The sequence below is a fragment of the Convolutriloba macropyga genome, chromosome 3 (genome assembly GCF_964194025.1).
Source record: "Convolutriloba macropyga chromosome 3, txConMacr16.3, whole genome shotgun sequence".
Classification (NCBI taxonomy): domain Eukaryota; kingdom Metazoa; phylum Xenacoelomorpha; order Acoela; family Convolutidae; genus Convolutriloba; species Convolutriloba macropyga.
This window is the reverse complement of record NC_134470.1, coordinates 35310132-35326161: the sequence shown is the minus strand read 5'-3', so window position 1 is coordinate 35326161 and position 16030 is coordinate 35310132. Positions and strand designations below refer to the sequence as shown.

At 35.3% G+C, this 16030-nt stretch overlaps 1 protein-coding gene across 3 annotated transcripts in view; it reads left to right on the top strand.

Moving 5' to 3' along the window:
• Positions 1–12619, top strand: part of LOC142337036 (tyrosine-protein kinase CSK-like) — a 65226-nt gene extending 52607 nt beyond the window's left edge. For all 3 annotated transcript variants that reach the window (XM_075386077.1, XM_075386078.1, XM_075386076.1), the window contains 4 exons: positions 6906–7083; positions 7534–7703; positions 10337–10514; positions 12443–12619. In XM_075386077.1, coding sequence (XP_075242192.1) covers positions 6906–7083; positions 7534–7703; positions 10337–10514; positions 12443–12468 — 552 coding nt within the window. In that variant the 3' untranslated portion in view covers positions 12469–12619. The remainder of the gene's footprint in view (positions 1–6905; positions 7084–7533; positions 7704–10336; positions 10515–12442) is intronic.
• The last annotated feature ends 3411 nt before the right edge of the window (positions 12620–16030 follow it).

Here is a 16030-nt window from a genome sequence, read left to right as displayed (position 1 = left end):
CTCTGCAGACCTTAATACAAGGTTCGAATTCTTCATTCAAATTTACTGATGATCATAAAAACACCAGGTTAGCGTTCAAAATTAAACATGTTGAAATTAAAATCGCGAAAATGAAGTATCGTCAGATCAGAAACCATTTTGAAAAGCAGAAGCGTGGATATAATGGATACTGAACAAGCCCGAGAATGGTCAAATTAAAAACTAGAGAATTTATTGAAATCATGAATCCGATCTCCAGTGCTTGCGCAATGACAAAAAGTTCGCGTTTCAGCTAGGCTAAAAGCACCGAAATATGTCAAATGAGCTGCCATGAACATCTTTTGGTCATTTTGTTTTGTGAGAGCGTAACAAATTTATGTATATGTATGAAAATATTTAAAATCTAGCAATCGGTTATCCTCAGTAAAATCTCACAAATTTATGTATATGTATGAAAATATTTAAAATCTAGCAATCGGTTAGAACTTTTTTATAACTAATTTCAACATAATTAAGGTACTAGTAAGTTGCATGACCTAATCACTCGGAGTTTTTTGTTATCAAAAATAACATTTAGAGGGCATTTTGGGCAGTTTAAAGAGCAGCGAGCAATATCAGTTTTCCACTCCGATTTTTTAGTCTCTGTGAAATGAACTTAGTTCCATTTGTCCCTATTCATAATTTGTTTACGTCTGTGATGTTCATCTTCAACAATGCGTCATTTCTTACACTTTCCATTTTAAGATTGTTCATACTCCTGATCATTCCGCGTTGTAAGAATATAGATCTGTTGTTAACAATCTTGTCTGCTGGTAACTTAATCAGTCCAATCACTAAATTTAATCTCCGAGCGCATACAATCAGCCTAATCACCCCGAGATTATCAACTCATATTCAAATTTGAATGAGCCTGATTCACTAAGTGAATCAGCACTGTTGAAATTCAATTGAGGATTCGCAAATCTAAATAGCCAGGTTCGCTACGCAATTCAGCGCTTCATTCTTATTCAATTGATTCGCGCCGCGAATCACTAGAATTTCATGACGTACAAGCATGTACGACAAATCGAAGACCTTGTCTATTATCGAGTCGAACTTGAGGAGAAGCAGAGAACGTTTAGATCAAGCGAATATAGTCCTTCATTCAATAGAGCTGCCCGATTCAATCCTTCATTCCAGATTGATTGATTTGCGCCGCAAATCACTTAAGATTCATATCGTAAAACAAGCGTCTACGAAATAGCGCATTCTGCAGGTTTGCAAAAAACCACACCGGCGATTGATCCGCTTTGGGAATAAGCATTATCAGAACCGCCACTACGTTGGGAAAAGTGGACGATGCAAGAAAAATTTTAAACAGTTGCCAATGGAGGCATCAACCTAGACGTATTACTCAATCCAAAACAAACCACGGTAAACTTTCCATCAGAACCAGGGTAGGAGCAACCAATTGACGACCCTACCGAGGCGAGTGAACGAGAAAGAAAATCCCGAAACGCACAAATCACTCTTTTGTGGGAGTTGAAGTGCCAAAAAATAATGGATGCAGGGATACTTTGTTGCGATCATCATTGGGACCTTTGTGACATGAAATGTGTTTCCTAAATGTATTTGAGTATGGTCGCCTAGGGTAAGCGCATCTTGAATCGCAAAGACCCACACTCCGTAATGAACGAACTATCAACGATTAAGCTTCGAACCATCATGCAAGCAGCATTTGTGAGAGCCCGTAACATTAACTTTATAGGTATCTAATTTTTTCCCGAAAACAGAAGAGAGAGCGTAGAGCAATTCTGCAGAACACTCAAAGAATTAGCGGAAAAAGGTGACTTAAAATACTGTGAGGAGACAATAATCAGGGAGATATTGATCAAAAACTTGTTGGATATAGAAATACAGCGTAATTTCCTCCGCAAAACAACAAAACCAAGACAAACACTACAAAAGGCAATCAATATGGAAATGGGAGAACTGAATCAAATGAAAATAAACAGCAGAACTCCTCTATCATGCAACAACCATCAGAACACTAGTGGTTTTTACTCAGCGTATCGACAACAACAAATAAACACAGATTTCACAAAGCTAAATCCATCAAATTATTGCCGAAATTGTTGACAAGCGTGGCAACTAAACCACCAACAAAACTTCATTGCACTAGGAAAAAAAGTGCAACAACTGCGGCATAATAAATAACTTTGCAACAATGTGCAGAAAATCTGAAATAAAAAATTCAAACAAAAACGTACAAAATATCGAAAACGACTGCGAAATTGACAAAAAACATTGAATAATGTGTGAAAACTATAACACGAGATACAACTATAGTTCATTGAATGACAATGGCGTAGCAATGATCTCAAGCAGGTAAGCAGACAAAATTGGGCCGCAAAACATGAAAATCATGACCGGAAACAACCAGGTGACTCTCCTATTGGACTCAGGAACTGTGTGTTCAACTGTCACAAAGAACTTCAATTTCAATTATAAATAACTCCAAAGAAGCAAAATGGGTAATGGAAAAGAGGCGAAACATAGAGAACTTTTTGAATTAACCAGTAAACACGATCGGAAGCATCAATGGAAGCACCGTATAGACACTACTATCACCAGCCAAATGTTACAAGTGGAGTACTAAAAACAAACACTTCGGGTTTGTTTAGAATGGACCGCGAACACTGATAAGACGAGATTTAATAGGAACATTAGGAAAATACATCAAACTACAACAAGCAACTAACAGAATAGTAAAATGCCACAAAACACCAAAGCCATTTAAACAACAAATAGTTGAAGAATTTCACAGATTAAACAGCAAAATTGGTAATTGAAAGAACCTCATAGTAAAATCACATTTTCACAAAAACGATCAAAACTGTCATAAAAAGGTAAAAAAATTCCCATAACTACTCAAAACGAACTTAAACAGGAGTTAGAAACACTATCAGCCCAAGGACATATCAAAAAATTTCATTCGTGGTCAGATAACAGCTTCATTTCAACGATCGTTATAACAGTAAAAAGGACGGTTCTTTTAAACTAGCTTGATTCAAAATGATGGAAAAATCAATTCACGATTATATTTACCAATTGCCCAATACTGACAGTCTAAATCAATTGATTTGTTAAAACCTAAGCTTAAACGCGGAAAAAAACGACTCATTATTTACAACACTAGATTTGAAGTAAGCGTATAGACAGCTAAATTTGCATCCTGCAGCGGTAAGCCACAGAAACTTTATTATCCTAAGCGGTCGTATGACCGCCACGTAATGCTTCAAAATAAGATTTGAAGGACTCACTGACATGCCGGTCGAATTTCAAAAGGCAATTGACACAACTCTATTTGCGGTAACAAATGCGTATCGTTTCGTGGACGACATACTCATTGTAAGCTCCGGAACTTTATAAGAGCACATGACATAAGTTAACAAATTTCCTAAGAAACTGGAAGACGATAAACTGAGAATAAACTCTTCAAAATGTCAATTTGCAAAAGACGAGATAGAATGGCTCAGTTACAAATTGATAAAAAGTGGCATCAAACCTTTAGATCTAAAAACAAGCGGAAAAATAAATCTAAAACTGCTCAAAACTCTGTGAAAAACTAAGATCCTTCTTCGGTTCACTTCACCACCTAAATAAATTTAAACCAAATTTTGCAAAATTATGCCACCCACTCAGACCATTATTGAGAAAATCAGAATATTTCAACTGGGTTGAAAATTACCCGATGCATTTCGAAGAAAAAGACGAAAATCGCTGAAGCAACGGAAAATGCGACGCATCACAACAAGAACTAGTTGCTGCCCTAGAAAAATCTGGACCACAAAAAGTTAAAAACGGTCGCTTTCACTTCGCGTTTTTTAGTTTCAGTCAAATCAGGATAAAGCGTCAATGATTTAGAATTGTTGGAAGTCGTGTTGGTCATAGAGAACTTCAAATACTTTTTATCTGGCCAAAAATTTACAGTCATAGCAGATCACCGCGCGTTGCTTTCTATAAAAAAAGAGCATCGCTTAAAAAAATTTTATAATAGTCTATTAGTCGACTTATATACTGGGTCCACAGAATATTGCTTTTCAAATTTAAATTTGGGCACTTGTCAGGCAAACATATGGAATTAGTCGATCACAATTTTTGCGAAACAAGTCTCTCAATACCTAATACTACTCAATATCACGAGCAATTCATAGATCCAAAACTGGTCTAAAGGAAACGCGCCGCAAAACGATTCCAATTAAACAAATCTAATTTTGAGCCAAACGCAAAGCAATTACATGCGAATCATGCAACTCCATTGAACTAATTACCACTCACATCGCTCCGCATATGGAAGACTCCATTCTCGCAGCAGCAATTAATAATGCGAAAAGAAATTCTACAAATTCCACCAAAAAAGCGGGTAATTTAATTCAATTAAAAGTTTTGAACAAATATTCATTCCACCAACTGAATAGCTACAAACCAGTTCGAAAGTAAAATTGATAATTTTGAGCGAATTCCCAATCACATCATTAATTTAATTGATATGCCCCGAAAAGTAAACAACAAAATACTCCAACAAGAGTGCATTTTGATGAAGAAGGTGAAAACTGATCTCCAAATGCAACGCAAACATCAGACAACCCCACTACTGATGCCATCCACATTCAGGAATTAACCCAAACACATCAGTGGAAATCTGCGCTGACGCTTTCAACTTTGCCATAAGCAAAATGTTCGCCAAGAAGCTCCTGGCAAGCTTGACGACACAAAACGCCACACTTAAACACGTACGCGATCACGTACTGACCGGCAACTAAGAATGCCGTAAAAAAAATCAGCCCAACCTTTCGTTTATTCTGGCGCGAACTGAACTTCAAGCCAGCTGATCTTTGCATCGAAAACCACATGCCATAAAAGATGCGTATATTGATTTTATCAACAGCGCTCGTTCTGGAAGCTGGGGTATGACCGATATATCCATCCACGAATGGTAGCCATATATAACCCGGGATCTTCTGTCAAAAACTGCAAAAAGCACACCGTGCATTAAAATAGGTGAAAAATTGAAACCTATTATCACCTCAAATAAATGTAAACCTATTAAACCATACAGCGAAACAGACGATGAGATACAATTAGAATGTCGTGGTCCAATCTATAATGAAAGAAATCAAAAAACATATTTGCTAGCTTTTATAGACCGTTTCTCCAAATTCCCCTCAGCGAAAGTAAGTAAACACGCTAACGCGATTAACTTACAAAAATTTCTACCAAATTTTATTCTGCTACATGGCGTACCGCGCCGCATTCGCTTTGACCAAGCACGATGCCAAGTAGACAAGCAAAAAAAAACAATTTCTGCGGGCAGCATAATACTGAAGTAATCACTGCGCCAATCGATGACCACGAAGCAATAGGTCTAGTCAATCGTCTAATTCAAACAATCAAACGTAGGCTCGGACGCATTAAAGAAACAGCTAAATCCCAACTTAGCGTACAAACCTCAATAAGTTCGATCATTTATTAACTTCGTATATGCAAATAAAAAACTTTCGGGATCTCTCAAAATGAGGCCCAAAGATGCTGCTAAGCAATATAAGCACCGAACCCAAATCGTGAAAACTATGTTTTAAGAATGTTATTGAAAAAAATTTAGACAAGGACACCGTAAATTGGACTCAGCTCTTTCCGGCAGACAAGTGAGACAACCCGTAGAGAAGCGACATTTAAATAGAGACAAATAAGACGAACGCAATAAGGGATGCAAATTACAGGCTTATCAGTGATCCGCAGGGCGAATCATGTCTAGTCAGAAATGAGGGACAGGGCAGACAGACCATGAGGACAGAAGAATCGGTCCCACTTTCCCTCGCTGAAAAGATACCAGCAATCAATCTATCCAAGAAAAACCTCCAAGGATTATATGAAGTGCTTTTTTCATTGCTTTTTCATGATCTTTATGGCCTGCGCATACGCCAGCTCTTTTTGATTAATCCAATCTTTAGTAAAATTGTATTTGATGTAATAGTCTCATATTTGTTTAAAGAAATGATTGCTCGTTGTTTTATTTGCTTACAAAAAAGAGAAAACGAAAAGTTTATTTTTTAAATGATATTATTTTTAGAAGCAACTTTTTGCAAATGTTGGCAATATTTTCCAAGAAACTAAATCAAAAGTGAGCACATTGTACGGAGAAACCCGATCCAGATGAGGATTTCAGAGCAGTACATAAAAAAGCTGATGAAATCGTAAAATTGTTGGTTATAAAATAACACCCCTCAAAAACCATCTCCCAAAATGTTAATCTTCCAATGTGACACGTTAAAACTGCATTTAGCGCTCAAAAACTTTCAAAAGTTGTCGAAACAGCCATTTTCCTCAAGAAAATTTTTGACAGGTGCTGGATTTTGTTTTGAGAGATATTCAGATTCATCACAATTTGAAAGTTACACACAGAATATTATTTAAAAAAATGCCTTCAAACACTCACGTGCACATTTTAATATGCCGAAAGTCTGCAGTGCCAGAAGTCAAAATGCCAGAAATTGCTACTTAGCCAGAAGTTGAATTTCGTTGACTTTCGTCATTTTAAAACATGCGCGTTTCGTGTTTTAAGTAATGGTTAAGTGACTCTACTTGAAGTCACTGAGAACTTCTGGCGTTTATCGAGAACGGCAAAGCGGTTCAAGAGATTAAGTCAGAATTTTGAAGTGACTTCTGCAGAGTCACTTAACCATGCTTAAAACACGAAATGCGCACGTTTTAAAATGACGAAAGTCAACGAAGTTCAACTTCTGGCTAAGTAACAACTTTTGGCATTTTGACTTCTGGCACTGCAGACTTGGGCACGTGAGTGTTTTAAGCATAGAGTCACTTAACCATTACTTAAGACTCTTCATTTGATAGATAGAGTGATTCTATTTTATATTCAACTGTAGCATGTGGCCCCTGATCAATTGTCAACATGGCTGACCCAGGCGGCTACAGGGATGGCCCAGTTGGAGAAAGAAAGTATAATACATCGCAACTTGAGGTGCAGGAGTCTGCTAATCTCGTCTGATGACCAGTGCAAACTGTCTGACTACGGTTGGGGAACCAGGGAAGATATTCAACGAAGTTAGATTTTTTACTCTGTTTACCAGCTTTGTGGTCATAAAAAATATACAGTCGCCTCGATTATTTTAAAATTACAATAATGTGGGCTATGCTTTTGTTGGAGGGGGGGGGGGGGGGGTATAATGGGAAAGACATGTCGTTTCCTCTATGATTTGGTGAAAGAAGTGTTGGTTCAAATCACAGCAGATAGCTAACAACATAATTGCAGTGAAAATACGAAGTTTTCAACACTGGTTAGGGTTTACCTTCAATATTTTTGCAATTATGTCTTGAATGGGGTCGCAATAATCGAGAATTCTCAAACATCAATCATTCGTTATTCTGAACTCTTTAACTTATTTTTCTCTTCAATTTAATAAATTGGTTAGGAAAAACGGTCAATGTAGATCAATGTCCAAATCCTCAATTAAAAAGCCGATGGAAGGTGAGAGGAGATGTCTATAACTTCAGGCATCCGACACCCTGTCAAGTGGACAGCACCCGAAGTATTTGCACAACAGATTTACACAAGCAAAAGTGACGCGTGGTCCTTTGGGGTTGTCATTTGGGAAGTGTTCTCTTATGGAAACGACCCCTATGAAAAGATGAGCCCAAGTGATATCTTCATTCGAGTGTTTCAGGTATTTTTGGAACTTTTTTCAATGTAGTATGAAATGAAATTTCAACATATGCTCCAACTTGACGGACTTCCATGTGGTCTTTCAGGAATCATTATCTTGGGTAGACTGAGACGTACATCTAACACAAAGACCAAGCATTACATGGACAAACTTACTGACCGATGGGTAGATTGGTCAGCAAAATTTTGTGTTATTTTTCTGGCAAATTTGTGAATATTTTTATATAATACCATATATATTGCTATCCAAAACAAAAAATTACCCCTTTACTTTCATAGTGTTCGTTGAGTGGAACATTAGAAAAAAAATTAGAGGTACAAAATTAGAGTTTTACAAAATTTTGTGACACCTTTCTCCTATAGCTAAAATTTTGGTGTCCCATGCTTTTTCATCTGCTCTTCTACTTACTCCAACATTGCGGTTACCGCCTTTCCATTACTGCATTTCGCTTATTAGATTGATCTATTTTTCGGTTTTTGCACTTTTACAGCGATCTGTCATAAGTTTTTGGACCTAAAGATGTATACAACAGGTTTAATTTTATTGAACGCGTGTTGGAATGTCAATCCCAGCCAAAAATTGAAACCAAAAGGAGAATATTGTGAAATTTACTAAAAAGTTTTATCGGATTTTCGCTAATTGTTAATATATAACTAAAAGACTACTTTACCGGCGGGAAGCAGAATTATCTAAATTTCAGCAAAAAAGATTTTTTGTTGGCGATTTACTTCAACTGAAGTCTTTTCATTTGGTATTATTTTTTGTGTTGTTTCCTTCTAACTGGAAACCGTCTTTTTTCCAGCTTTAGTAATAATTGTTAGCTCAATATGATCATATTTTCCGCTTCGTCAATAAACGAACAAATTATATTGCTTTTTCGACAATTTATTCTTCATTTATCTAGACAGGAGAGATCAAACATATAATTTAATTCAATTGGTTTTTGTTGTGTTCGAGTCCACTTTCCATCTTGATTTGTTGCACTAGTTTTTATTTTAACTGTAATTCCAGGCTGCAGATTAAGATATTTTAATGGCCAACAATCAAAATTAAGCGGTGGTACAAGAAGCATCTTGCGCATCTATGGCGTGAAATTCTTAAAATTTTCAGAATCTTTCGAACCTTTACATGTTTGTGCTCCATTCTTTCATGGATATGATTTGTATTTGAAACGTAGACTTGATTCGGATATTTTGTGCTGAAAGAGGCATTGATTAAAACCGAAAAAAATATGAACATCAAAATCCTTAGAAAATAACGGATTTAATTAAAAAAGCAGTTCTGTTGATGGTTTCGTCATAAAAATTGAACTGTAAAGGAATTATTATCATTTTTTAATAGCCGCACAGCGATAGCTGGGGCTATTATTGGCCTTCTCTTGGTTTTTTTTTTTATTTCGTCGTCATGATTTTTGTTACGACCATATGACGTCACAGCCACTTTTTGTTCATTCGTTCATGCAATTTCAACTGAATTGCATGTGTGACGTCATTTTTCGCTCTTAGTGGAGCGAGTTTTTTTGTTCATGCGCGTGATTAAATTTTTGGTCACACTTGACTTACCTCACTCTCAAAAATGACTTCCTCAATTTGAAATTGACTTTTATTTACTTTAATTCAAAGAGATAAGGTCAAATGGGTGTGTGTCACTCTAAATGAAGGTTATTTCAGATCAGCTAATAGAGGCAGCAATAACTTATACATATTTTAAATCAAAATATAACAGATCAGCCTTCAATGAAAAGACGAATTTTTTTGGTCTGTCTTTTTTTACTGTTTTTTTTAAACTGCCGATCTACGAATCAATTGCGGCTATTTTCTGGCAATCTGCCAGCTATGTTTTTAAAATTTGCTAAGGCTAGATATGAGCTGTTAATTCATGCAAAATTGTTGATAAATTAAATTATTTCAAATTCTTCACTCATTTTTTTTTAATTTGGCGTGCTGTGTGCAATTGCATCAAAATTGAGAGTGATTTTTGTGTTGTTTGATGAATTAGAATTTTGCGTTCACGTGGAAAAAGAGGTATGGCCGTTACATCTAGGAAAAGCTTTTACCAAAGATACGCGGTTGATCTTTTATACTAATGATGAAATCATCCATTCCAGTTGCCTGGACAAAAATCATCAAAGATGTTGAATATAAAAAAACAATTTTTAATTGCATTCAATAGTTACCTTGTCGGAAAAACAAGGGAGAAAATCGTTGTAAAAAAATTCATAGTGCATTTCTTCTTTGACCAAATGTTTCAATGCCTTAGATAATTAAAGCGCGTTAATTTTGGAATCCTATTTTATGGTGCAATTTGTTGAAACTTCTAGGTTGATTGTGCTAATATTTACTCCATTGTTAATTTTGGTTCCTTCTGTTGAGAACACAGCACTATGTCAACCCTCTTGTTTCCTTATTTGATATTTGTACACCTTCATGATGGCATTATATATTAACTGGAATCGATAATGAGACCTATTATTTGGCTATACAAATCATTAGAGCAAATATACATGCCAGTTTGCTATCACGGACTAACGAAATCTAAAAGTTGGTTCACGGGGAAGACAAAAAAAGATCGCTGAAACAGAAAACTAAATTTTATTCCGACCATAGTATAATTTGAGTAGTTCTGATATTTAGGATGGAGAGCGCCTCTCTCCGCCTGCCGACTGTAGAAGCCCCTGGACTCAAATAATGCCTGAGTGCTTCCATCTCAGCCCCGAGAAGCGACCAACTTTCGCAAGCATCCGAGACCAATCTGGCGGTGGTCGGGTGGCTCGAGCATCTCGCGGTGGATACACGGATTCATCTGCGCTGGGTACAGTTTGGACTTTTTTCTATGGAAAAATGTTGTTGTAAGGTTCACTGCTCGTCCAAATGACTTGAAATAATCTATGAAGGGTTCTCTGTTTGGTATGTTCTCTCTCCTTCCATAGGAAATGTCATCCATAGAAGTTCTCCTTACTTAAAGTTACTGATCAACTCATCTAGGACTCCAGGTGCTTTTTATTGGCCAGGGTATAGAGTTGGGTCTCCTACCAGACTTTCAAGCGACCCCTATCAGAGTAAATATTGCACTGCAGAAACGTAAAGTGTTTGATTTTGAATTCAAATCAGTGATCAAATATTGTGTTATAGCTCCTCTAACTTTTCTTTAAAATTTAGTAGAAAATTTATATTTTTTCGCACACGTTTCTAACATCTGCGTCAAATTTCTGACACTTTTGCATCCAAAGTTTTCCGAAGAACTGTCTGTGTTCGTAACTGTTGCTGTTAAAATGCACATAAATTTTTAATTGGTTTCAGAGTGGATCGATTTGGTGACCATTATAGTACTTTCCGCTCCGTTTCCCTGAAGAAACTGCTGACAATTTTTATAGTAAAAATTACCATGTCTAATGAGATGTTCAATTGAAAGCAAGTAATTATTTACCTAAAATAGCGCGTAATTGAATTTGTTACTGCAGTAAACAAACAAGCAAAATATTAGCTCTGACTGCTGGAGCTATATCGCTATGTATTTAGCCGCCGCGTTCAGCTGAGCTTGTTGTTATTTGCGGCTATTGCTCTGCTGCTGGGGTTGAATGGCAAGCCAGCGGGTTGTATCCTCACAGAGATAGAAATTATGGTTCTATTACAAATTCGCTGCTTTTCATAGTGCGGATTTATACTACTTGCCAGCTGGCATAGCTTGATTGGTTGATTCACTATGTCGACATATGCTAAGGCAGTAGCATAAAAGGATTGCATCACATAGCATTGAAAACGTTTGAGTTTGGTATTGTATATAGTAGCAGTACTACAAAATCCCTGATTTATGCACGAGAGCATATTCTTGATGAAAATTAAGCTCTCAAAAAGCAATTTTTTTCTGAATTTTTTTTTGAAAATTTTGAAGTTAACCAGAAAGTTAGCTCGTTCGGAAATCTAACAAAGAAATTCCACCTATCTAATTGTATTGTACCCTAAGACATAAAAAGTAGCCTGTCCAAATTTGAATTTGTCGGTTTTATGTCAAACTCGTTCCATTTCTCCAACGATATATCAAAATTCTTCTGGTAGAGACGCTTTGAGTCTCTTACTTTTTTGAAAACACATCTATGTCTGAGATATTTTCTCAAGTTTCTGTCTAGAAAAGTAGAACAGGAAATCTCATTGCAAGAATTTTTAAGTTTTAGTGGAAATATTAAGTTCTGGTAAGGGTTCTAGCTTTTGATTGTGATGAAACATCACTGGTCCTCCATAATTAAATATATAGGTCTCTTGTCTAAGTTGTGTCACTCTTTTCATTTTTTTTCTTTATTCGCTAGAGAATTTCAAACAGAGTATGTGGTTTACGGTAGAATTAGTTTTAAAAAGTTACCTGGACTGAAAAAATCTGTGAAAAAGCGTTGGCTGTAAATACTGCTGCAAAGACAAGAAATTCATAGAGCATAAAGAAAAAAAATAATGACTTAATTTATTCCGTTCATCGCTTTTTTTGAGGTAAATTTTTGAGCTGAAAAAACTTTTTTCACATCGATTTACAGGAGTTTCTGCATTTTTCTGAATGTACTCAATCCGTAACTGTTTGTAGGTGAAATATTATACCAAATTAAAAAAAAAAACACTTTCTGGTTTTGATATGGTTAGCCTATTGGACTGACAAGGAAACAGACGCAACCAAAAGATTTTTAGCACTTGCTTTGCGATTGGGTTTTCCCCGTTCACTAAAGTTTGTCACAAGGACGGAATTTTTTCGTTTAGGTGTTTCAAAAGACGTTTCAGAGTAAAAGGAGAGTGGAAGGCTGGTAATATGCTGGACAGAGAAGAAAACTCAAATGATTTTTGTTTAATTATTTAAAAAGACTCTAAAGTGAACTGAGAGTTGTGCAACAATTAAATTTTAATATGATGTGTTGTGCAATAAAAATTCTGAAGAAACTGACTTTTTTAAACTTCTCAGAGTTTAATCTTAAAATATTTTGAAACACTACACAACCGAAAATAAACAAGACAGCACCCTGATAAATTATTTAATTACATTTAAATCAGTATTGGAAAATTCCATTCGCATTATTTTGAACGGAACATTTTCCGACGACTAATTTTGCCATGTTATTTCAATTCTAGTTAACGCTTTGATAATAATTTAACAATCATGAGCTATTTAGATTTGTCGAGTTAGACACAGTGACCGGATTCATTAGATGTCTGCGAAAAGTATGAAAACTATTATGAATACAAAAATTTGGGAATAGCTTTTGAAGTTTTCAATTTTGAGAGTAGTCGATAGTAAGTGATATTCATTAGCTTGATGATATTGCATAATCTTCAGATTATACAAATATACACAAGTTTGCCAAAAGTTTCCCCAAAGTACTGCTTCAGAGTTGCCCACAAGTTTTTAAATATTTTGAGATTTAGAGTGCATATGCCTATGTTATTCCAATTCTTTTGTAAGAAATTGCTGGCAATCTTCATTTATGCATAGCGTTATGTTAAAAGAATGGATATCAAAATAGTACTTACTCCTACTTGTATCTAACAATTCCAATAAAACGAGAACTTTCAACTAGTTTGGACATCTTTCAAGCAATTGCCCTCCGGCTAACTGTATTACGTCCCAAAACACAAATGGCTGCTTGTCGTACCTCAGTTTTCGTCATTAGATCTTGTTCAAATTATTTGAAGAGCTCGAACAATTGAGTACAGGAAATGCCTCGAGACTAAACTTTTTGATAACATTCGTTTTTGTGTGTAAGCGGAGAAAATGAGAATGAAGTAAAGATTTAAACTTCGTGACCTCACTCCTTAACTTCATGACAAAAATTTAACGCTTAAAGACCACAAGTCGTGCTTTACTTACTTTTTTTGGAAACATGTCGTATATTGGAGTATACATGAAACCCAGATATTTCAATTCTTGCATAATTTGATGTTATAATCAGACGTTTTTGGTCAAGCTGAAACTCAGAGAGGAGTTCAGAAACGGCAAAGCAAAATAATCTAAATTTTCATATGCAAGAATTATTTTTTGATATATTTGTCAAAAGATTTTTTGATTACAATTCTGTAATTTCATTTCTTTGAAGAATCAAAAAGATGGTATTATGGGACCTCAGAAAAAATATTTTGGAAAAAAGACTGATAGAAACTATTTTTACACCCATATGGTTGGCTTCTCAGACCTCAACTGATTAGAGGTCGGTAATGGAAAACTCGGAGCAAGTTTAGTTCGGAGGCACGACAATCTTATTATTTGAAATTTGACCAATTAAAAGCTTAAATACTGAAATTTGAGCTATTCAGTTTTTCAATCAAATCCAAAATGCACGACCTAATGAAAATCATTTAATCTGGTGTTCTAGTGATCTGAGGGGAACCAGTGATATTATACAGCTTTTAAACTATGTTATTTCAACTGGTTTTTATGCCAACGGATTGAAGGTATGAGTTGGTGTAAATGGAAAATAATTTATGAAACATAGGATATGTAACTTAAGTTTAGGTCCAGAACTAAAGATTTAGAATTTCCAGACCAAAATGACCTCTGATCAGACCTTCCAGACCAAAATGACCTCCGATCAGACTTTTCAGACCAAAATATTTTCTGATCAGACCGAAACTAGACCTTGGTCCAAACTATGCTGCAATTATGATCAAACTCGAACTCAGACTATTGTCTAGACTATAAAATAACAATGATGAGACATTCCAGACCAAATTGACCGCTTATCAGACTTAATCTAGACCAAATCTAGAAAAAATGCACCTTTTCTCTGTTTTGTTTTGTCATCGTCGGCAATTTTCACAACGCAATCAAAGAGATTTTTTGCGATTAAATTGTAAATTCCAGACAATTTTTAAATCCTTTAATCTAACAACACCAATAGTTGTTGCTAATTCAAAGTTGCTAATTCATGGTTTCAACAAACTTGTTGTTTTCAATAAATAGTCGAAAAGTTTAAATCCTCATAATCTTAATTTCGAGTTTTGTTTTTTCCAACTTCATAATTAAAACTTGCCCTGTTCGGCAACAACTAGGTAAAACTTCATAACAACGAAACATGCTAGCACAATTTTCAAAGTTTTTAAAAAACGTGGGCACATAGATTGTGGACTTAAAATGAACTCTGGTCTCTTCAATTGTGATTAAATGATCTTCAACAATTCTAAAAAAGTTGCATTATTTGTTATAGTGGACTTAAAAAATCTCAGAAAATATTGATTGCTCTTTTCATGAAAATTATATTTTTCAAATCCACTCTTCATTTTTTTTGAAATTAAACAATCATTTGTGTCCTCGGGCTCTTGAATCCGTTATTCCTATTTATGCGCCTTTAAAGAATGCGCTTAATATGCTGAAAGTTCAGTTTTAGTTGAATAAAAAAAGTTTTCAGCAAATATCATCGCATACGTTAGAAAAACCCAGCTCAAATTTTAACAAACTTCTTACATAAATTCAACATTTCAACACTTTAGAAAAAGGAGGAAATTCAATGCTTTCAACAGATTCCCGACATAATTTTTAAACTGAATGCAGCATAATGCTTTCAATATTTTAGCACTTCGGAATTCAGAGCATTCAGCGCATTTTACGTGTATTTTGCTCGCATTTTAAATTTTAAATATCTCCGCATATTCAGCACATTTCTTAATAAAATACTGCTTTCCATTGCACTAGTTTATTTTTATAAACAAAAGTGTTGAAAACTGTTGTTGTTTTTTCGTAAAAAATGCGCTGAAACATCATTACAAGTACCTACAAATGCCATTTTACAAAAAATGGTTAGATTTCTCCTTCATGCGTGGAGATTTGGCACAGTGCAAGAAGAAGAAGCGGCTGTTATTAAGATTGGGGGATTGAGACTGAGCAGTGAAGCTGAAGGCTATGGAATAACTGTGCTGACGGTGTGTAATTGGGCAAAATTATGATTGGAAGCTATGTAAAATAAGCGTTGAATTTGTATACAATGTGCAAGAAATTCCCTGACAGCCAACTAAAAATAAATTTTGTGGACCAACTTTACATAGAGATCCGCTTGAAATGTTGACCAATGCTGAATTTTGGTATTAATTTGCTGCAAATTCAGCGTATTAAGCGGACAATTGTATAAGATTAAATACGATTAAAAATTTTAACTCCAAAAACCATCAGTTCATTTCTGATATAATTTTCAGTAAAAATCGGATCTGGTCATATGTCGTATCATTTTCCACTCAATTTATGGATTTTTTAAATTCAAGTCGTAAATGGGGAGACTTCACTTTGTGGTGGCAAAAAATTTTGCAACTAAATTGATGAAACAGAAATGTAAACATCTGGTTTTACCCAAATGTTACTCTTTTGAC